The sequence below is a fragment of the Oryzias latipes genome, chromosome 22, assembly GCF_053564925.1.
Source record: "Oryzias latipes strain Hd-rR chromosome 22, Olatipes_Hd-rR_3.1".
Lineage (NCBI taxonomy): Eukaryota > Metazoa > Chordata > Actinopteri > Beloniformes > Adrianichthyidae > Oryzias > Oryzias latipes.
Window position 1 is genome coordinate 11,152,845 of NC_136258.1, and position 24,173 is coordinate 11,177,017.

Sequence of the window (24,173 nt, forward strand, 5' to 3'; positions counted from 1 at the left end):
CGTAGCCAATGTGAGTCATCTCCAATAGGTAGACCACTCTGGTGGTTATACCTGAGCTGGGCTGGATGCAGTGTGAACCCGGGGTAAGAAAAAAGAGAAAAAATAAACAGTTAATGAGGTTAGTCATTAAAAAAGTTTGGAACTTTTTTCTGCTTGCTCCATACCTTTGGGTTTGCTAAATGCAGAAAGTGCACCCTCTAAAGTCTGCATTAAAGGTGTGCTTACTGCGTTAATCATTAAAGGGGGACAGCTTAGTTTGGGTTAGAATAACATTCTGGCTCATCTTAGCTTGTTTTTCCTGTAACTACATTCAATTCAAATTAATTCAGTTCAACACTATTGTCTCAATGGGATTCACAATTTCACAAAACATAAAATCAGTTATAAAATACAATAGCTGATTGCTAAACATACTAAACAGACTTAGCTAAACTGGGCATCCCTGCCCTTAGACCAGCTCATTACCTTTAAGGATGGGATAAAGATAAACAAAAATATTACAAAAAATACCTGTCAGCGAATCATCATCATTGGCGTGAAGTACGTCACTTGATTGACATGTAGAACAGCCAATCAAAAGTCCTTTGGAACAAACCTCACTGTGATCAACTACACTGAGCGCACTTTCCTTTTTGTTTCTTACTTTTCCCGGCGCGCCGTGGGGCCGGCAGAAGCCCAGGAGAAGGACGAGCCAGAGGCGAAATCCACGGCCAGGACAGGAGCACAGATGAGCCAACTGGAATCTGGAATCACTCTCCCTCCCCCGAGTAGAGTGGGAAAGAGGGACAACACATGAATCGCACTGCACCAAACAGAGGCATGGAGAACTAAATGATAAATAAATGATCAAGAATAGAGAGGAGTAGATGACAATAAAGGACAGAACCCCAGTGCACCATTCTATCCCTAGCTTCTAACTTCTAGGAGCCTACTAGCAACTAATTGTAATTGTTATTAAATTTAACTCTAACATGTTAATAGTAAGTTGCATGATGACAATGACGCATATAGAGGATGCTTATCTACATATTTAGCATATCTATTATGATATGATATACATCTGCTTTGTAATGATGATAGTATCTTATTTTCAAAAAGACAAACATGGATAAGGTGAAAAAAGGGTCAACAGTTGAATATGTCTAGCATTGGGTTCCATCTTCCCAACAGCAGGGCAGCAAAGGTTTAAACCATTCAGTCTGCAGAAACCCTCAACACGTCATGCAGGTGCGGTTTTCTCTCCCGCTGAGAAAAGCCTTCAGTGTGTGGACAAAGAGGTAGAATTAGGTTGGATTGGGCTTTTGAGCCCTCCGAAGGTCACTGAACCTTTGGACACTGCAGAAAGCACAGCTCTGTGAACAATACAGTCCATGAATTTAGATGCAGCCTCTGACTCTGTTTAGTCTTCTTTATGCTGCGGGAGACAGAGGGCAGCAAAAAGGAGCAGCGGACATACCAGCATCTTTCTCAACAATAAACGGAGCCGCTTGAAAGCTCTTTAGATTTTCTAAGAGGCGAAGAGCAGATCACCGTACAGTATTAAAGGTCTGTGATAAAGAACGATGCATTCATCATTTCACATTTATGGACAAAAGATCCGACAAGGAAAAAGTCTGATCCTAGGAACATAATTTGCAGAAAGAAATTATAAAATTGTTAAAAAAAGTAGCACACTAATTAAGAGAGAAGGTTATTATGAAGTTTTTAACTTAAATTTACCACTGAATCAAGTGGAGAATTGAAAGACTGATGTTACTTTAAAATAGGATGTAAGAAATGGTTTACGTCCTTCAATAAGATTACATGTTTTATACAGTTTTATGAATATAATCCATTCCAAGTCTGGCTTAATTAGCACATCTCTTATTCACTCTAGAGCTAGAGGCAACAGAAATGCACCCTGCATGCTGGTTACCACTCCAATGGCCAAAATTCATTCATTCATTCATTTTCCGTACCGCTTTGTCCCTTTCGGGGTCACGGGGCTGCCGGAGCCTATCCCGGCTACTTGGGCGTAGGCAGGGGATGCCCTGGACAGGTCGCCAGTCTGTCGCAGGGTAGAACGTCCACAATCACACACCCATGCACTCTCACACTCACACCTATGGACAATTTAGAGTTGCCAATTAACCTATGAAGCATGTTTTTGGACAGTGGGAGGAAGCCGGAGATCCCGGAGAAAACCCACGCATACACGGGGAGAACATGCAAACTCCACACAGAAAGGTTCCCCATTGATGTATTTTTCATGTCCCCCAGCCAGGACTTGAACCGTGGGCCTTCTTGCTGTGAGGCAAGAGCGCTAACCACTGCGCCACCGTGCAGCCCCCAATGGCCAAAATGAAGATTGTAAACGTATTCTATTGTTAAAGGTTGACCTCGTTTTTCTTCTGCATCCGTGATCAGGCCTGCAGCACGTTTCTGCTGTCCGCTTCTTAAGTACATCCCAAAATAATTTGGGTCGATCTCAAACGGAAATGAAGGTCATTTTGGTCGAAAAGAAGGAAAGTGCCTGAAAGATGAGTGCAATTTTAAATGAGACACTCAAGTGTATCTGCAGCTATGTTTACTTGCTGTGTTCACTTGCTGTGTTCACTTGTGCTTTCAAGCGGTCACTTCCAATGAGAAGACCACGTAAATCTTTTGGGCTTTTACGTTAAAAACTCGTGCATTTTCCAACCTTAACAGGATCTGATCACTTTAAATGCTCTAAATTCATGAATGTTTTTAGTAAACGCCAAACCCGGGATAGTGTTTGAATGCATATGCCCACACCATTGCTTTAATGAACTATATTCATACAAACTGAATTCACGCTTCCCAGTGCACTTACCTTCCTCTGAACTGTGGGCGAGTTGGTTTTTCTTTGTGTTTTTGTTTCTATGGTGCAACTAAAAGTTGCCGGACTCGAGGACATGCTACAACAGTCATGCCTTTGTAAATGTGAAACCCTTTTGAAGTACTTTTGTGTATATATCTGAATGGCCATTCATTGTTTCTCTTCATTATTGACTATCACTGAAAATAAATTGCCCCACACCAAACAACAACTTCAGTTTCCTGCCATTCCCTCCGAGAGTCGAATTTCAGTCTTCTGGTCATTAGCCCATTTAGTTCTTTCTTTCTTTTTTGTGTGTGACACAGTTGCTACATAAAACGTGGCGAGCTAGCTAGGAGGGTTATATGAGCGGAACTGATTGTTGTTGATGGTGAGTGACATTTTGTCTCAAACATGGAAGTTTTGGTGAAACACGGCATAAAGATCCCCAACTCTGTTTTGGTCAAACACACGGTGAACTCTGACTTGGATGAAGAAGTCGTTGAGTTTCTGAGCCAATATGGTAAAATTTCAAAAGTTGAAGTGATTACAGAGTCTGACTCGGTTTTTGCAGACACGATTATCGTTGAGTTTAATTCAGGAAGTGCGTTGATTGACTTAAGAGAGATTTTGCCATATACCTACATTTGTGGGAGTGAAAAGATTACATATGAAATTTGTGATCTGTCCTCTATGTGCTCAGAGCTTGAAGGGAAGGTTAAGACACATACTTATCTGAGTGACCTGAGGAATCTGGCTAAAGTTACAGGACAGGACTACGCGGAGGTTCTTAAAGGGGTGATGTCTCTGCTGGGCCAGTCTATCACTGAGCTCAGTCAAACACCACCTGGGAAGCTCCATCCAGATACTAGTGACCAAGTGATGTCATCGCCTCCTCATGCTGCATCATCTTCAGAAATGCTCAACGCCACCACCCTAAGGCCACAGGCCGGAACAGCTGCAGAGGAGCAGGATGTGAAGAAGGAAACACCACAGAGCCATTCTGACCATAGTATGTCACCCAGAGCCCCACCAATCCCTGATCTGAATCCACCCAAGGTCCAACACTATGTGGTTGAGCATATAATGAAAAGCGATGAGAATGCTGCACATCTTTCTGCTGTGAGACTCCGTTCCTTCTCAGGCCGCACTCCAAGACCGCAACACGAAACAGATTATGAAACATGGCGCTCTAGTGTCGACCTGCTTCTTCAAGATCCTGCAGTTTCTGACTTGCAAAGATCCAGAAGAATTGTTGAAAGCCTTTTCCCACCAGCAGCAGATATGGTGAAACACCTAAAGCCAGACACATTACCAAAGGTTTACTTGCAGATCCTGGACTCTGCTTATGGAACTGTTCAGGATGGAGATGAGCTTTATGCAAAGTTTATGGAGATGTTCCAAGACGCTGGTGAAAAGCCATCTGCATACTTGCAACGGCTGCAAATTGCACTAGTTTTGGCTTTGAAGAGGGGAGGAGTGAAAGCCAACGATGTGAACAGACACCTTCTAAACCAGTTTTGTCGTGGCTGCTGGGACAACAATCTAATCTCTGAATTGCAATTAAAACAACGCAAGTCTGACCCACCATCTTTCTCTGACTTCTTGTTGCTACTTCGAACTGAGGAAGACAGAGAAGCTTCTAAAGCTCAGCGTATGAAGCAGCACCTCGGTTCAAAAGCCAGAGCTGGGGTGCATGCCCAATATGCCTACACTTCTACTACAGAAGAATCAAAGGTTGATGCACTAACCAGCATCACACAGCAGCTCGCCCAGCAGCTAGCCGACATACAGAAACAGCTGAGGACCCTCACAGGTGGCCAGACAAGTCAGAAGCAGTCTGCCACGTACCAGTCTGTTCCTTCCAACAAGAACAGTAAACTGCCCCGCATTCTTCACAAACCTTCATCTGCAGGACCAAAGCCAGGTTACTGCTACAACTGTGGAGAGGATGGACACATAAAGACAAACTGCAATAATGATCCGAATCCAACGCTTGTAGCTATGAAAAGGAAACAGTTCACAGAGAAACAGAAGAAGTGGCAGCGAAAACCTCAAAGCAACTCGTCTTTAAACTAGAGCGAGTTCCTGTTGAGGGACGAACGGGAACTGCGGAGGACCAACTACGTCCCAACAAGCAGACAACAGTGAAATGCTGCACCGAGTCACATTCCATTTCAACTGAAAAAACCCATCTGCCAAGAGGATTGATTGGATCCCGATGCACAGGCCAAGTCATCATTGCTGGTATGAATTTTCAGTGTTTATTAGACACTGGATCACAAGTCACAACAGTACCTGTATCTATCTACAATCAATATTTTTCAAATCAATCTGTGAAACCACTGCATGAACTGCTACAGGTTGAAGGAGCTGCCGGACAAGAAGTACCATATCTAGGATACATTGAGATGACGGTTACCTTTCCGAAGGACTTCATTGGTGTAGATGTTGATGTACACACCCTTGCTTTGATCATCCCAGATGTCAGGCCGGATATCCACTCCCAGATCCTGATAGGGATGAACACCCTGGAGCCGCTTTACGAGCAGCATCTGAAAAGTGAGTGTTCCAGCTACAAACCTTCTCAGCATGGCTACAAAGCAGTGCTTCAGTTGCTTCAGCTCCGACATCAGCAAACTCAGGAGACAAGCAAAGACTTGGTGAGGTTGGCCAGTAAAACACCTGTTTCAGTTCCAGCTGGCCACGCCATGGTTGTTGAAGGTTCTATCCATTCCTGTCCACCACCAGCTGGCAAGCGTGCCCTGCTAGAACAACCAACCACGCCGCTACCTGGAGGACTCTGTGTGAAGAGCTGCCTGGTAAAACTGCCAAGTCAGTCACCCTACAAGCTCCCAATCATCGTTGCCAATGAATCAGAAAAGCCAATCAAACTTATGCCACTGACCATCATTGCAGATCTCACCATATCTCCACAGATCCTGTCTCAGCGTGTTTCCATCAGTGGACACCAGAAACCTGATGCCAAGCTGGATTTTGATTTTGGAGATTCTCCAATACCCGCTGAGTGGAAAGCCAGAGTCACCTCTAAACTGAAACAGATTCCTGAAGTATTCTCTCTTCACGACCTCGACTATGGACGAACAGACAAAGTCAAACATCACATCCGCCTTCACGATGAGACTCCATTTAAACATCGAGCTAGGCCGATCCATCCTCGTGACATCGAAGCTGTCCGCGACCATCTGCGTGACTTGTTGGAGGCAGGAGTAATACGAGAATCGGAATCCCCCTTTTCTTCACCAATCGTGGTTGTCCGGAAGAAGAACGGGGATGTAAGGCTGTGTATTGACTATCGTAAGCTGAATCTCCACACTATCAAAGATGCTTACGCACTCCCAAACTTGGAGGAGTCATTCTCAGCACTCACAGGTTCCCGCTGGTTTAGTGTCCTTGACTTTAAGTCAGGATACTATCAAATTGAAATGGCAGAAGTGGACAAACCAAAGACTGCGTTCGTGACCCCACTGGGCTTTTGGGAGTTCAACCGGATGCCACAAGGTGTAACCAATGCGCCAAGCACGTTTCAGCGGCTCATGGAGAGATGTATGGGAGATCTACACCTGAAAGAGGTCCTTGTCTTCTTGGACGATCTCATCATATTCTCCAACACCCTGGAAGAACATGAAGACCGTCTGATCAGAGTACTCCACCGTCTGAAAAACTACGGCCTGAAGTTAGCACCCGAGAAATGCAAACTGTTTCAGACATCCGTGCGCTATCTCGGCCATATTGTCTCCGAGCAGGGTGTGGAGACGGACCCGGAAAAGATAAGTGCTCTCAAATCCTGGCCAGTTCCGCAGACACTGAAGGAATTACGATCTTTTCTGGGATTTGCTGGTTATTACCGCAGATTCATCCATGGCTATGCTGCTATCGCTAAGCCTCTGAACGACCTGACTAGGGGTTACAGCTCAAAGCGCCGTCAACCTAAGAAGCCAGCCCCCATGCCCAGTCACGACGCTAAACAGCCGTTTAATGAACGTTGGACATCAGATTGCCAGCATGCCTTTGAGATGCTGATTGATCGACTCACAACAGCCCCAGTACTCGGATTTGCTAACCCAAAGAAATCTTACATCCTGCATACTGATGCTAGCACCATAGGCCTTGGAGCTGCATTGTATCAAGAGCAAGATGGAAAGTTGCGTGTCATAGCGTATGCCAGTCGGGGACTGTCTGCAAGTGAATCCAGATATCCAGCACACAAACTGGAGTTCCTGGCGTTAAAGTGGAGCGTCACTGAAAAATTTCACGATTATTTATATGGCTCCAGTTTCACAGTAATTACAGACAATAACCCATTGACCTACATTTTGACATCTGCCAAGCTCGATGCTGCCAGTCATAGAAGGCTTGCTGCACTATCTACATACGATTTCAAACTCCAGTACCGGGTGGGACATCGAAATCAAGATGCTGCTTCACTCTCCCGAAGGCCCCATCATCAACCAACTGATGCCCATGGTCTGAAAGAGTGGGACTTGGTCAATCAGTTCACCCGTGACCATGTTGAGCCAGGCACTGCAGTTCAGCTCGATCCAGACGCTGTGGCCGCCATTTGTCACTGTGGTCTCTTGAGAGACTGTCCAGAGAACTGCATTACCTTGGTTGAGTCACTGAGCATGTCCATCACAGCTATTCCCAACAGCTATGTGGACGAGTCTCACCAAGGGCTGCCAGTCGTTCCCTCAATGTCTCCCATCGATCTTCGGGAAAAGCAAAGAGAAGACCCCAGCATACGAGAAGTGATTTACCAACTCGAGACTGGTGAAAAGATTTCCCCCACTGTTCGACAAGAATTGCCTGATATTCCTCTGTTACTGAGAGAGTGGAACAGACTTGAACTTAAAGATAACATTCTGTACAGGAGACGGCAGGATGGGGAGCACATCTTGTTTCAGCTAGTGCTGCCAGAAGAGTTGCGATCTATGGTCCTCACCAGCCTCCACAACGATATGGGACATCTGGGAGTCGAAAGGACCCTTGACCTAGTGAGATCACGGTTCTTCTGGCCACGAATGGCAGCCGACGTGGAGCAGAAGATAAAGACCTGCGACCGCTGCATTCGGCGGAAGGCACTGCCAGAACGAGCTGCACCTCTGGTAAATATCGAAACCAGGCGACCACTAGAACTGTTGTGCATGGACTTCCTGACGCTTGAGCCTGATCAAAGCAACACAAAAGACATTTTAGTCCTCACAGATCATTTTACGAAGTACGCCGTGGCCATTCCAACTGCCAATCAAAAGGCCAAGACCGTCGCTAAATGTCTGTGGGAGAACTTCATTGTGCACTATGGCATCCCTGAGCGTCTGCACACAGATCAAGGTCCAGACTTTGAGTCCAACCTCATCAAGGAACTTTGTGTCATCGCTGGTATTGAGAAAACCCGGACCACGCCATACCATCCTCGTGGGAATCCTGTTGAAAGGTTCAATCGGACATTGCTAAGCATGCTTGGTACCTTGGAGCCCGAACAGAAGAGGAGATGGAAGGAGTATGTAAAGCCGCTGGTGCATGCCTACAATTGTACCAGAAATGAGGTAACCGGCTACACTCCATATGAACTCATGTTTGGTCATTCTCCGAGGCTGCCTGTTGACCTAGCCTTCGGCCTTCCGGTTCGAGACAAACCATCAATCTCACATTCTCAATATGTGCAGAACCTTCGCTCTCGACTGGAGGAAAGTTACCAGCTAGCTTCCAAACATGCAGCAAAATCAGCTGAAAGGAACAAGAAATGTTTTGACCGACGGGTCAGACCATCTGTCCTGGAAGAAGGAGATCGAGTTCTTGTCCGGAATGTACGCCTTCGAGGGAAACACAAGATAGAGGACAAATGGGAGAGAGACATTTATGTTGTAGTGCATCGTGCTGGAGATCTCCCTGTCTACACTGTGCGACCTGAAGCAGATTCATCAGGGCGAACCAGAACTTTACACAGGGATCTCCTACTGCCATGCGGGTTTTTACCTGAGAGTAAAGAGCCGGACCTGCTACCTGCAACCATTGTACACCGTCCTCAGACTCGGAGTCAGGGGCAGCCAGTTGTGACTACAGAGGAGTGTTTAAGTGATGAAGAGGAGTTGAGGTTTCCTCATCTGTCGATTTCACAGCCCGTGAAGTTCCATGACAAAGGCACTCTTCCGGTTACGTCTACAACTGGCCACAGCTCAGTACCTGAAGCTACCTTGCCTGAAAGGGACTTGCCTATTAGAGAGTCCAACGAGGAGTCTGATGCTGATCGTCCATCTTCACCCAGTGGAATGGAGCAGGAGGCTGTCTCTCAAGGACTTGGGGAAGAACTGGGACCGGGTGAATACTTACCAGAGGTTCCTGTTGTTCCTGAGATAAAGCAGTCTTTAGGTGATGGTTGCCCAGCAGAGGCATCACCCAGTGCGGCAACACCAGTACCTATTCCTGCTGAGGCTCCCACCTCTGTTTCAGATGTTGAAAGTGGGGATGCTGTTGAGCCTGATTTATCCATTCGTCGTTCCGCGAGAGACAGACACCCGCCTAACCGTTTACAGTACTCCGCTTTAGGTCAGCCGCTAATCTCTGTAGTACAAACGCTTTTCCATAGCCTAGCCGATGCCTGCGGTGGAGCTTTTGGCGCCCCGGCATCTAGTCGGATGTACCGTGTCGATGTAGTTTGACATTCACCGGAGTTGCATGGTTTTGAGAGGGGAGGGTGTAACCCAGGTGATGTCTACTGGCTTTGTTTTGCCTGCCTTGCCCCTGTATTTTTCTCCTTCCTGGTCACTCTGTATTTCCCGCGGCGGTGACGTCATTTGGTCACATGGGGCGGTCGGCCAATCACGAGCGTTTATTCCGTGACGTCACAGCATCACGTGACACGGCGCAGCCAATCACGAACGCATATAAGGGTACAGGAAGTCAGCAGTGTTAGATGCAGTGGGAGGCCAGATGAGACAAGGCACAGGTATGATTTAAGTTAGTTTCCTACTTTACTGCTCTATTTTCACTGGATGTTTATTGTGATGCATGGTATGTCACAGGGGCCCTCTATCCAGTTCAAAACAAAGAGCATTTGGAAGTGATTTTTGGCGGAAATTGGTGAGTCAATAGTTTGTTATGCTAATGTAGCTTAGCCACTGTCACTCATTAACATGGAAGCTATTAGCATGGCTTTTCATCAAGCTTTCTGCCAGTTTCACCTAAACCTGAAAAGGGGTACGTACCCATATGTAAAGAATGTGTTGGATTAGTGATGTATTTGCTATTGCTCATTTAATGTTTGGAATTGAATGTGGTGCAATACGTACTATATTTTTATGAATTGTGTGCACACTGGATTATGTCAACTGGCAAGGGAATGTTTTTTTTTTCTGCTTGTTGATGTGAAGAAAACATAGATTTAATTGAGACTCTGGTCTCGTTACCCAGGCCAGGTCCATGATGGCGAGCTAGACCCTGGAACCTGAACCATCAGAAAAGCTGCATTCTCCCGCCAAGCCGGTAGGGGGCTCCTAGTAGCCCAGTTGAAAACAAAGACCTCTGACCCAGCTTATGCCCACACCATTGCTTTAATGAACTATATTCATACAAACTGAATTCACGCTTCCCAGTGCACTTACCTTCCTCTGAACTGTGGGCGAGTTGGTTTTTCTTTGTGTTTTTGTTTCTATGGTGCAACTAAAAGTTGCCGGACTCGAGGACATGCTACAACAGTCATGCCTTTGTAAATGTGAAACCCTTTTGAAGTACTTTTGTGTATATATCTGAATGGCCATTCATTGTTTCTCTTCATTGTTGACTATCACTGTAAATAAATTGCCCCACACCAAACAACAACTTCAGTTTCCTGCCATTCCCTCCGAGAGTCGAATTTCAGTCTTCTGGTCATTAGCCCATTTAGTTCTTTCTTTCTTTTTTGTGTGTGACACAGTTGCTACACATATTTAAACTATGTGGACACAGCCTTCGTACTTTATCATATACATACATTTAATCACACAATTTTCACTCGATTTCCTCTTTGTTCCAGCTTCATTACTCCGTCATAATGTGTAATTTGTCCTTTCAGACAGACAGGCAGAAATAAAAATGACTGGAAAAAAAACTATGGCTTAGCAGAGGAACAGATTTGGCAGAAACCATAAAAAATAAAGCAGACCAGAAGAAGATAAAAAGAAATCCTCACTTGTAGAGTGAAAGTCACATTACTGCACAGGAAGGAAATGCAATTTAACGGGGCCTGCTAAAAAAAATGGCTTTAAAAGGGAGAACCTAAAATAAACAAGTTAAACAGTAAAGACTAGATAGAAAGAAATAAGTTTAAAGTGTAAAGACAAGAAATGAGCAATGGCCAATATGGACAGATAGGAAAAGGAAACATTTTTTTTGCTTTAAATTTTTTCTTTTGCTTTCAAAATATTTATTTTTGCTTTTCAAAAACTTTTTCTTCCACATTTTTCTGATTAATCAAGCAAAATTGCAAAAATTAAATTTTCTTAGGCCAAAGAGATAAAATCTAGGGTAAAAACAGCTGGTTCGGCTTCCGTCGCCGACAACATGTTAGATAAATTTGATTGGTTAGAATCTGGACCAATCAGCAGGCTGTTCGATGGCAGCTTTTGTCACGCTAAACTGAAACCTATGTGAGCAAAATCAAAGATAAGAAAAAAGCAAGATGAGACACAACGCATGCTAAAACATTAGTTTTGCAAACACAAAACTCTTTTTTACAGCAAAAAAAAATGAAAAAAAAAAGGTTTTGAAAGCAAAAATAAAAACTTAGAAAGCAAAACTAAATGTGAAAGGAAAAACGTTTTGTAAGCAAATATTTAATATTTTTATTAGCAAAGTTTTGTGTGCAATGTGGTGGCATAAATATTACTCCTTAGTAATGTTAGGTTGGGGGTGTGAGGGGCTGTAACCCTAGCAGGAGAGCGTGTAAACATGAGTTATCAATTATGGGTTACAGGGTGGGGTGGGGGGGCGGGGGTCACCAACAGTTTTTTTTTTTTTGGCTAAAATCTGCATTATCATAATTAAAAGACCACTGGGAACACTCTTACAATAGATCAAAATATGATCAGAGTGGGACTTTTACTGCTGCAGGCATAGCTATAACCAGAAGCTTACTACAAATTTAATTTGCTTTTTTTTTTAAATCATCAAAGCATGTTTTGAGATATATTGTTAGAATTGTAAATTAGTTTTCCTCACCATTCATCATCACCACAACCAATAAAACGTAAAAAGTAATACATATGTATTTCTTATGCCTGCTTTTATTCTTTTAATTACGGAGCCCGTGACCTGACTGGATTAAAAAAAAATACTAATGTGTTCCCTCGAAATAATTGTGACCTTTTACACTCTCTATTGTTTCAACCGGAAATAAACTTAAATGCTTCCGGTTACACATTTACTGTAAATAAGATAACTGCTTTAAAGCCATAATATAAATAAAATACATTTTGCCACTGCATCATTAATCTTTGCATTGACTATAGCAAGGGAATAGTTAGAGGATGAAATTAATTTGTGGAAATTATACATATATATATATATATATATATATATATATATATATATATATATATATATATATATATATATATATATATATATATATATATATATAATTTATTTATTTATTTTTTTTTGAACCCATGACAGGTCACGGGCTCCGTACTTAAAAAGAATATGTGCACCAGATGGATATCCTATTTAGAAAGGTTAGCACATGGTTTTCCTGCAAGTTTTAAAGTAACTAAAGGAGTTGCTAAAAATGTATAAACAAATATTTTGCCATGGGTTGCTTCGCAATAATTGTAATTTGAATGATGAATGAAAAACGAAATGACCCCAAAGCAGCGGTTATTTTGATGAATAAAGATTCATTTTCTTTTTAACAGATAAATGTTATTTATGTGCCATTAAGGCTGGTAAAGTTTACACTTTTGTATGTAAATCCTTTTGTTTTCACCCTTTCCAGTTATATGGCAGCCAAACGTGCTCCTAAAGCTTTTATTTCCTCTTCCTGCAGTCATTTGATCCCAGAACAGCAGAAAGCTGCTTCTTCAGGAGGTGAGAGAAGAGAGGACCTTCATTTCAATTACCGTCCCCCCTCCACAAACACTCTGTCAAACACTCTCACACCAACAATAAAGCTATAAATCACCTTGGGGCAGCTTCAATGTCTGTGTGTGTCAGTGGGATAAGACAGGTGATGGCTAATAGAAATAAATAGCCACACTCAGCGCATGAATTGCTGCTCCGTTGTTAAGTTTTTGTTGGAGTTCAGGTGTTAAATGTGTCTGTAAAGCTATAGCAATTTGTGTGACATATAATGCAATATCATGTCTCTGCCATCGGGGTTTGTCCCTTTTGCTGAAACATTTTTAAGCTCAAAGGTGGTAGTCCTTAACTTTTGTCTGTGTGAATTAAACCCGTCTCTGTAGACGGAAGTCCCCTAGGCTTGCACAGGCCATCTACAGCCTTCTCACCATCCTTCAATCCAGACGTCTCATATCCACTGTCATAACCATGATTTGGCGACAGCTTGAACGACAGCTGTCACTCTGACTGGCAGCCCTGTTTGTAGAATCTGACTGAATGGGCAGAGTTTAAGGACATACATTATCATCTGTATTGTAGGGTAAGCCACCAATCGTTGTTGGCTTTGAACTCTGGTGAGATTTGCACTGATGTAAATAGAAAGCTCAACACTGTTGCACCAAGACTGAGTGGTATTATATAGGTAAAGACCCACTCAAATGAAAACTGTGTTTTTGGTGTTTTCAACCCTTGTGCTATATTAGATGACCCCACCATTACTTTGACGTGTTCTCCCTACCATAACAAAGGTGGAAAGATTTCATGTAATCCATGGACACCAGTGAAGATCACAAATCATTGAAGAAAAAAGGTTCAGCGCACTGTCTAGTGGGTCTAGATGACCCAACTCCCAACGTTAAAGTGCCTAGGATAGCACAAGGGTTATTATGTTCTTGTGGCATTTTTTTTATAATGGAGGACATACATAAGGAAAATTGGGCTTAAAACTGCTTTTCTGTATTTATTTATTCAAGCATTGGGAATCAGGAACAGATGGAAAAAAATGCTGTTGGTATCTGGGTCAAAACTGTACGACTGGATAGCTCCAATATTTCTCGCACTTTTCATTGTAACGTTAGATGAGGTTGTAAGGGGCTCTAAGCTAGTGGGAGAGAGTGTAGATGAAGGATGATGGGAAGTTGGGGAAGGCTTACTTCTGCTGAACTCTTCTGCCACTCTGTTAAAACTATGTCCTAGAAAACGACTTTTTTTTGCCTAAAAATAGCATATTCATAATTAAAAGACCAGTGGGAATGCTTTTAAAACAGAAGTAAAGATGATCAGGTATTGTCACATGCACTCGTATGATTACTGCAAGTTTTTGGGTGGTCCTAGGCTGTGGAGGGTTGTAGAGAGGAGTAGCCGGTAGAAGGCACATCTCATGGAAGTGTGTCTTACAGTTCCCTTCAGGCTTGTTGAAAATGGAATATGCAATCATAGTGCATGTGGTCAGTGTATTGTTTGATTTGATTTGATTTGAAATGTTTTTTTTCAAGCAATCAGAATAATGCACAGAACAATACAATAAGCATTCATACATTCACTCAAAGACGTATCAAACTTAGGATAATTAAATATTTAATCAAAGTTGCTTAAAATGGAGTGGAAGGAAGCAAACGTTTATAATCCCACCCCTGTTCTACCGTAACCGTTTTATCACATGATTTATCATTATCCGGTTCATAACTTTTCATCTGTTATCAATGCCTTACCAACACAGTTTCAGGTCATTACGTATGCTTAAGTATCAATAAATCACATGACAATGATGAATTACTTCATACATATGCAAAGTAGTTATAACTATTTTGTATAATAACATACCACAATACAGATCAATTATCTAAAATATATTCAGATTCATTTCATTAGAAAAATCATGTTTATGATTAAAAAAATTACACAATTAGAAAATAAACATAACATATCATGACTTTTTGGATCAAGTGAACTAATATAATTAGAATTCAATCATTATAACCATCTTCAATAATCGATTAAGCATTTTTTTTTCTTTTTATTGTAAGGCAATGCTGTGAAGTAAAATAAAAAAAAGGGTCCATATTCTATCAAATGTCCAAGGTTGGTGTTCCTCCTTCTGCTGATTAACAGCCCTTCTTCTGTGTTTTAACAGAGTTTATAGTTCTCTTTGCTGTTATGTCTGCAGACATTAGATTAAGGTTCTTTTCCTTTTGCGGCTGTTATTAGCGGCGCTGAAAGTTGAGGTCAAGTTGTCTGCAGGTCAGAACTTAGCTGAAAATCAGGGTCACTTCAGACTTCGAGAAAACGATGAATCCAGGCGTCATATTTCTTGAAATTATTTTTTACCCTTTGATTTATTACTGCATGTTGGTTCAGACGTCTGTGATCAAACACTTTTCCAAGTCCTTCATGGTGTTACTACCAGAACCTTGGACCGAGTGGTTTGACGTAAATCCTGCAGCCTTTAACCCAAGTATTCTAAATCTGCTTACGCTTCCTGAGAAGCCTGGCATGTTTGACGATTTCAGCATTCCTTCTGGTCAGATGGTCGTTTAGATAAACAGCAGATCCCTTCAGATTCTTCCTTTGATTCATCAGAGCTAGCTTGTGTTTATGATTCACAAACCTGATGAGGATCGCTGGTTTATCCGTCTCCTTTCTCCTGCGGGTGGCAGGTCTCTATGGTATTTAGATCCAGGGAAATCCCTTTGGACGTGAGAAATGATTCCACTTGGTGTTCCAAGACTCTCTATTGCTCCCCGTTTCAGAACAACTGCTAGCAATGGTAGCGCTATTTGGATTAGCAATGCTAACTCCAGCTGCATTTAGCTTTGCCCGAGGTTTGATCGGTAATCCAGTGAGAATGGTCATGTGACAACGAGCAGTTGTCACATTAAAGAAACAGGCAGAGAACGTTAATTGACAGAGTTTTATTAGTTTAATCCAGCTAAAGTTAAGCAGCAGCAATGTTCTTCTAGGTCAGGAGCACCTGTGAAAGCACATAGATTTAAATATTTGTTTTACACCTGCTGCATGTATGTCTATGGCTGTGTCCGAATTACCGCCCTAAACCCTATATAGTGCACTATATAGTGCGGTCGCCATTTTGTAGTGCTGTCCGAATCTACAGTTCAAAAATCATGTGCACTAGAAATTTCCCAGAATTCTCTACGAAAAACCAGTGTGGATCGATGCTCACTCGATCGGCGAATATTGCCCAGAATGCACTGCGTTCATACCAGAATGCATTGCGTGTGACCCATAATACACTGCGTTTGAATTATTCAAAGATGGCGGACGGTTGCGCTAGAAAGAAGACTTAAAAATGTAAGTATATTTAAAAGTATCTTGTATATGTTGTAAAATATATTTGTAAATACGTGAGATGACTTGTTTAATATGTTATATTCCTCAATCGACTATCTACATTGTTTTGAAGCTCATCAATTTCGGTAATGCTAAAGCTAACGCTAGCGCGAATTAGCATTGAAGGCTAAAAACAAACGCTGTTGATATTACATCAAAAAGCAGTGAGTTCTAACCGTAGTTATTAACACGTTTTTAAAATGTGTTTATATATGTAGGGACAGACGAGGATGAGGAAAATCTGATCCATCTGTGGATGGAGAAAGATAGCCTGTTTGTTATCAGGCAAGCTCGTGCCGGATGGGAGTAGAGAGACACTTGATCAGATTTGTATTTATTTATCATTAAACTGTAATCGTTGTCATGTTGGGGTAACGGTTGTTGTTGAAAGAGGAGAGGAGGAAAGAGCACGAAGGGACAAAGAGTGACAGGAGAGTCTGTTAAGCTTACCTGAGTTTAAAATATTGTTCACAAAATGTAACGTCGTCGTTGTTTTTGCAATTTGTTTAATAAATGCAGTAACAAAAATGAATTATTTACATGTATTATTTAAATCTGAGCCATTTTTAACAATCTCAAAAGGATTTTCATATAAATATCAAATGTACATATTTACATTTTCGTTTTATATGTTAACATTTATTTTTATACATCTTAACAATAATCCTGGTCTTCTAGAGTCATGTGTGTCACAGTTGGAGCTGAAAGGAAAGCAGAGATCTGTCCTCGCAGACGGACGCCACTTTACCCGTCCTACTGGTTCCTGGTGTGGCTCAACATCTGTGGCTCCCAGCAGTCCCCTTTGCTGATGCACAGATTGTGCAGAACTGAACTGCAGGCAATGATTTTCATTGCAAAGGTTGGTTTTACTTCCAGTGCCCCCAGAAGTATTGCTCTCCTCCTCATTTGCCAAATGCTCTCTCTCCACCACAGAGCATGCCTTGGCGTGGTGCTGGTTGTAACGGGCCTGAACCGCATTCCTCATGGGTTCCCTGTAGGGTGTCAGCAGCATGATGGGATGTGCAATGAGGGATACCCACCATCACCCAAAAGGATCCTTCAGGTGGGTAATGTTTTATTTACATAAGTTGGGCTTTTACGTAGAACCTCTGAACTGTGGACTGATCCTTGATTCCCAACAAAAATATCTCTAAATTTGGCATTAGTCACATACAGCCTGCAGTTGAATGGAATAAAAAAGCTTCCTGTTAAAATAACAAGCTGCATTTTCTTTTAGGACCTTTATTCTTATGTGGCAGCCCTGAATGCTCCCCACGACCTTTTGGAAGGTGGAAGACCAAGCAAGCTGCTATAAAACCTGAGGCGACTTATGGTAGTTCATTCCCACTGGATGCTGGGTGACCCTGCTCATCAGCTGGAGGATGCGGTCTGTGGACAACGTCACTTACAGTGGACCGTGGCATGTCAAAAGCTCTGGTTACCACACTGTATGATGTGCCACACGCCAGCCAGAAAAGAAACACCAGGACCTCAGTCTCCTGTGCCCCCCCCAGAGTGTGAGGAACCCGAAGCTGCTCCACCAGATGCTCAATGGTCCTGCGGGTCAACTGATCTGCAGGTCTGCCGGTCTGGTTTTGTGTCGGACTGAGCGTCAGCGTGAAGGGCCACGACAGACACCTTTATGTTGGCAAAGCAGTAGAGACGTGGAAGACCCTGTAAAATAGAAAAATAATTATTTCATTGAGAAAATTAAATCTGATTTTTTTTGAATGTTTCACTTTATTCTGATGTCTTACATTTTAGTTTATGACGTATTTATAAATGCTGGAAAATCTCATGTTTTTTTTGGCTGGGTTTTTGGATTTTTATATAAATATTTAAAAATTAAAGTATTTTTGTTTAAAACAAGTGATATGGTTTGACTCTGAATAAAAAATACTAAACTTTGATCCCACAAGTGTTTCATGTAGTTAGACTATACAGTTCATAGTTCAGTGTTGAAAAATAATGTTAAGTCTTACCCAGCAGACTGTGTAACCTTGAGCACAATTAGTAACAAATGCTTAAATTGAACTAATAAAAAAACTTTAAGTTTAACTCACAGGTTGTTCATGTCTGGCCAGAGCATCCAGAGGAAATCTTCTGAGACGTCTGCTTCTCCTTGCCGTCCTGTGATGCTGCATATCTGCTCGTTTTTGGTTTGATCCCATGAAAAACGGTTGAATTATTGCCAGGAACACGGACAGATTCATATATAAAGCTATTTTCAGTAAGGTAGAAGAGAAAACTACAGGAAAAAATGCCTCCTCGCAAGAGTCCGTAAATCGTTCAGCGGCACAAAAATAAATATTGCCATGGAGTAATAACATGGGGGTTTATTTATCAACTAATACATAAAATCTACACCAATGTGTTTGTAATTTTATTATTTATAAATCAGCCACATTTTCCATGATCAGAACACAGCAGATTCATAAATAGTCTTCATAAAATGTTCATATTTATTATATTTTTAATTTGACAAATGGGTGTCATTCTCCGCGTTAAATAGAAGTAGTTCCCCTCCAGACCAGGTGGTGGCGGTAATGCGCCACTTTGTTTTCGTGCCGAGCGCCTTTTGAAAACACCCGAAAGAGAAAACTAGTGAGCACGGGTGTCCGAATTGCTTTGAAAATTCAGAAAACTATATAGAGAACTATATAGTGCCGCACTATATAGGGTTTTAGTAGTTAGGGGTTAGGGCGGTAATTCGGACACAGCCTATGCCTTGTCTGATGGTGGTGACTCACCTCTGTTTTCTGTGTCAGGAATGGTCCGCCAGCAAAAGAGGTCCCTAAGGGTACAAGGACCTTATATTGGTTCCAGGGAGGGAACCCAAATCATTGCAAAGTTAACAGGGGAGACTTAGATTAGTAATTTTATTATTTGAGTGAATTATTGAAATGTTTTAGGAACAGTCGGTGAATTCTATTTTTGCATGGGGAAATTATCTATTTTTATAGGGGTTGGGGAAACTTTGAATGTACATATTTTAATATTTTGTGTAAATAGATTATCTGTGGGCACCTGGGTGAATGGTAGCTCCCAAAGGTGAAATCTTATAAAGGTGGGAGTTGTAACCATTGGGAGGTTTGTTGTTGGTTGGTGGTTAGAGCTGGGACATGACTGTGAAATGCCAACAGAAGAAATTGGAAAATAAAGGTTGAGTAAAAATCAAGTCCTGAGACTCCGCCTGTGCTTCTACCATGAGGATGGCCTCCGAGACTACGAGCTGAACGTGACAAGTGGTGTCAGAAGCAACAATTAGAAGCACAGTGCAGAAAATGACAAGAGGAAAAAAGACTGTGATGCAGCGTTTCGGGATCTGAAGAGGGCCATCACAAGTGAGTCTGTTCTATACAGCCCTGACTTCACTCGACCCTTCATCCTGCAAACAGATGCATCTGCTGTTGGACTTGGAGCAGTCTTGGTTCAAGAAGCTGAAGGGGAGAGGCATCCAGTGCTGTTCCTAAGCAGGAAACTCCTCGACCGAGAGACACGATACTCTACAGTGGAGAAGGAGTGTTTGGCCATGAAGTGGGCGATTGACTCTCTGAGGTACTATCTGCTTGGGCGCCACTTCTGCCTAGAGACAGATCATCGTGCCCTGCAATGGCTGAGGAGAATGAAAGACTCCAATACACGTCTCACTGCATGGTACCTGTCTCTTCAAGCCTATGATTTCACAGTTCAATATCGAGCAGGAAAGACCAACTGTGTGGCAGACTGTTTGTCCCGTATTCATGAGAATTGATGTACTGTAAACTTGGGAGAAGGGGTGAGGAAATGTGACAACGAGCAGTTGTCACATTAAAGAAACAGGCAGAGAACGTTAATTGACAGAGTTTTATTAGTTTAATCCAGCTAAAGTTAAGCAGCAGCAATGTTCTTCTAGGTCAGGAGCACCTGTGAAAGCACATAGATTTAAATATTTGTTTTACACCTGCTGCATGTATGTCTATGCCTTGTCTGATGGTGGTTACTCACCTCTGTTTTCTGTGTCAGGAATGGTCCGCCAGCAAAAGAGGTCCCTAAGGGTACAAGGACCTTATATTGGTTCCAGGGAGGGAACCCAAATCATTGCAAAGTTAACAGGGGAGACTTAGATTAGTAATTTTATTATTTGAGTGAATTATTGAAATGTTTTAGGAACAGTCGGTGAATTCTATTTTTGCATGGGGAAATTATCTATTTTTATAGGGGTTGGGGAAACTTTGAATGTACATATTTTAATATTTTGTGTAAATAGATTATCTGTGGGCACCTGGGTGAATGGTAGCTCCCAAAGGTGAAATCTTATAAAGGTGGGAGTTGTAACCATTGGGAGGTTTGTTGTTGGTTGGTGGTTAGAGCTGGGACATGACTGTGAAATGCCAACAGAAGAAATTGGAAAATAAAGGTTAAGTAAAAATCAAGTCCTGAGACTCCGCCTGTGCTTCTACCATGAGGATGGCCTCCGAGACTACGAGCTGAACGTGACAAGTGGTGTCAGAAGCAACAATTAGAAGCACAGTGCAGAAAATGACAAGAGGAAAAAAGACTGATGCAGCGTTTCGGGATCTGAAGAGGGCCATCACAAGTGAGTCTGTTCTATACAGCCCTGACTTCACTCGACCCTTCATCCTGCAAACAGATGCATCTGCTGTTGGACTTGGAGCAGTCTTGGTTCAAGAAGCTGAAGGGGAGAGGCATCCAGTGCTGTTCCTAAGCAGGAAACTCCTCGACCGAGAGACACGATACTCTACAGTGGAGAAGGAGTGTTTGGCCATGAAGTGGGCGATTGACTCTCTGAGGTACTATCTGCTTGGGCGCCACTTCTGCCTAGAGACAGATCATCGTGCCCTGCAATGGCTGAGGAGAATGAAAGACTCCAATACACGTCTCACTGCATGGTACCTGTCTCTTCAAGCCTATGATTTCACAGTTCAATATCGAGCAGGAAAGACCAACTGTGTGGCAGACTGTTTGTCCCGTATTCATGAGAATTGACGTACTGTAAACTTGGGAGAGGGGGTGAGGAAATGTGACAACGAGCAGTTGTCACATTAAAGAAACAGGCAGAGAACGTTAATTGACAGAGTTTTATTAGTTTAATGCAGCTAAAGTTAAGCAGCAGCAATGTTCTTCTAGGTCAGGAGCACCTGTGAAAGCACATAGATTTAAATATTTGTTTTACACCTGCTGCATGTATGTCTATGCCTTGTCTGATGGTGGTTACTCACCTCTGTTTTCTGTGTCAGGAATGGTCCGCCAGCAAAAGAGGTCCCTAAGGGTACAAGGACCTTATATTGGTTCCAGGGAGGGAACCCAAATCATTGCAAAGTTAACAGGGGAGACTTAGATTAGTAATTTTATTATTTGAGTGAATTATTGAAATGTTTTAGGAACAGTCGGTGAATTCTATTTTTGCATGGGGAAATTATCTATTTTTATAGGGGTTGGGGAAACTTTGAATGTACATATTTTAATATTTTGTGTAAATAGATTATCTGTGGGCACCTGGGTGAATGGTAGCTCCCAAAGGTGAAATCTTATAAAGGTGGGAGTTGTAACCATTGGGAGGTTTGTTGTTGGTTGGTGGTTAGAGCTGGGACATGACTGTGAAATGCCAACAGAAGAAATTGGAAAATAAAGGTTGAGTAAAAATCAAGTCCTGAGACTCCGCCTGTGCTTCTACCATGAGGATGGCCTCCGAGACTACGAGCTGAACGTGACAGGTCAGCTGTCTTTCTTAGAGATTATCCGCTTTTAAGTCAATTGACGACCGTTAAAATAACTTCAGTCGCTGGAAAATCCCTTGAGAGAGCAGCCGACAGGCAATACGTGTCCGTTCGTTAACCCGGAAATGGAAGAGGAGACCCATTGTGAAGTATTTGTAAGGCTAATGCAAGCTGCACGCACTTATGACGTATGGGTAATGCTTTTGTGCATACATAATACATACTACAACTAGGCTCACACGCGCTTACTGTACTTATACAAACAAACAAACACATTCCAAGTATATCATTATGTCATGAACACTGTTTGTGCAAAGGTGAGCTGACACCTGTGCTCAGGTAAGTCTTTGTGTTCTACTGTAGTGTATGATGGAATGTAAAAAGAAGGAGAGTGCCCGGCCACCCCCACACCAAGACCCCTGCCAAAAGCAAGACAGCCGTAGTAGCCAGGGCCCCCCAGACTTCTACACGGGAAAACAGAAGTAGGAAATCCACCCACCAGGCCACCCAATGTCAGCCCCCCAAAAGGAAGGACTGCCACAGCAGTCCCCAGTACCATAGGGCATATGGGGATATGGGCATATTAGGGCACAGAGAGCATGAGCCCCAGCCAAGCCAAAGCACAGCCCTCCTCCCGTGCCAGGGGTCCAGCACAAAGCCCCAAAGACCAGAAAGCCCCCCACCCTCCAAGTCCCAGGCGAGGCGAGTTCTGAGCAACCCCCCCCCCCCCCCCAACTCTAAGCACAAAAATAGGGCCCCCAAAGGAAGACCTGCCCCACTCTTCAGACAACCACCCAGCTGGAAGTCCAGTAGAAAGCGAGGCAGGGGCCACCCCCACTCCCTGCCGCCAAAGAGGAGGGTGCCCAAGAAAAGGGGGGGGTCCCTGATGAGGGCTGGCCAGGCAGTCACATTTAGACCTACCATTAAGTTTTAAATAAGACATTTATCTTTTAACCTTTAGAATAAAATTCAACATCTAATTTGAACATTTGGATTCATATAGAGTGGGGCAAAAAAATAAGATCTACCACTTTAAAAGATGAGAAAGGTCAGTAATTTTTTTTCATAGGTATATGTCAACTATGAGAGACAAAATTAGAGGAAAAAATGTTTTCTCTAAGTCTTCATGAGGTTTTCACAAACTATTACTGGTATTATGATCCATTTCTCCATCAGATCTCCTCTACTGCAGTGATGTTTTTGGGCTGTCACTGGACAACATGGACTTTCTAAGCCCTCCAAAGATTTTCTATGGGGTTGAGATCTGGAGACAGGTTAGGCCACCCTAGGACCTTCAATATGCTTCTTACCTTCATAGGCCATACCTTCGTTACTGTGTGTTTGGGATCGTTCTTATGCTGAAAGACATTGTATCTTCAATGTCCTTACTGATGGAAGGAGGTTTCCTCAGGGCGCAAATAACAGCAGTGCGGGAACTTAAAAAGTTCCTGGGATTCTCAAACTTTTACCAATGGTTCTTCCGGGGCTTCAGTACCATCGCCGTAACGCTGACGTTGCTGCTCAAGGACATGTACACTTGTTCTGGCCCCAATTCAGTGGAACATCAGCAGGCCAACGCCGTTTGTCACATGGTGTTTCACCTGCCAGAGGACCAAGGTCTACTTTAGCCACTTTAGACTTTGTGACAGGCCTGCCCCATTCTCAGGGGAATACTGCCATCCTGACAATGGCAGACTGATTCTCTAAGTCCTGCCTGCTGATACCTCTGCCATAGCACCCATTGGCGGGGTATGACCAGAACTCTCTAAAGTAAGCTTCCACCAGTCTTTCATCACTTCAGTGCGTCCTGGACTTTCAGCCCCCATCCTTCCCCTGGTTGGAGTATGCTGTGGGCGGCCCCTGTCTTGACTGGTTGCTCGCTTCCAGAGCCGGTCGCAGAGTGGGAGGTCTATTAGGAAGCGGTCCCCTGTCTGTCCTCCTCCCATCAGTTCCATCAGTGGGAAATGTCACCAGAGTACTGACCGCTTCCTGATTACCACACTACGTTTCCCATCAGCCCTTGTCCTCAATACCCCTGTTCACCAGCTGCTTCCATTCAGTCATTCATCACTCAACTTTATCTCATCTGCAATCACTCAACCTCTATATATTGTGAGGTCGTGTATCTATTCACCTAATACTCATGCCCTGTGTTTATTCAGCTGTGCCTCTGA

At 42.9% G+C, this 24,173-nt stretch overlaps 1 protein-coding gene and 2 long non-coding RNA genes across 5 annotated transcripts in view; 2 read left to right on the forward strand and 1 right to left on the reverse strand.

The window, feature by feature from the left end:
- The window catches only part of LOC110017583 (uncharacterized), a 30,842-nt gene extending 14,952 nt beyond the window's left edge, over positions 1–15,890 (reverse strand). Inside the window, exons 1-2 of one of the 2 annotated variants that reach the window (XR_013653052.1) lie at positions 15,540–15,890; positions 644–743 (exon numbers count right to left, since the gene is read on the reverse strand). This is a non-coding gene — a long non-coding RNA (uncharacterized LOC110017583). Of the gene's footprint in view, positions 1–643; positions 3,139–15,539 lie in introns of those variants that run through there. The other variant, XR_002293013.2, reaches the window with a different exon arrangement.
- LOC144988947 (protein NYNRIN-like) lies at positions 7,292–10,648 on the forward strand. 2 transcript variants are annotated; one of them, XM_078940353.1, is made up of 3 exons: positions 7,292–9,785; positions 9,862–9,919; positions 10,250–10,648. In XM_078940353.1, exon 1 carries the CDS (start codon positions 7,465–7,467, stop codon positions 9,496–9,498), a length of 2,034 nt encoding a protein of 677 aa, XP_078796479.1. In that variant the 5' UTR covers positions 7,292–7,464; the 3' UTR covers positions 9,499–9,785; positions 9,862–9,919; positions 10,250–10,648. The 2 variants fall into 2 exon arrangements, with proteins under 2 accessions (XP_078796479.1, XP_078796478.1); XM_078940352.1 differs by having other exon boundaries at positions 7,292–9,919; positions 10,250–10,635.
- Positions 15,891–15,960: 70 nt separating the features above from the next.
- LOC144988948 (uncharacterized) lies at positions 15,961–18,337 on the forward strand. The gene is made up of 4 exons (XR_013653051.1): positions 15,961–16,240; positions 16,958–17,138; positions 17,213–17,342; positions 17,517–18,337. It is a non-coding gene; the product is annotated as an uncharacterized LOC144988948 (long non-coding RNA).
- The last annotated feature ends 5,836 nt before the right edge of the window (positions 18,338–24,173 follow it).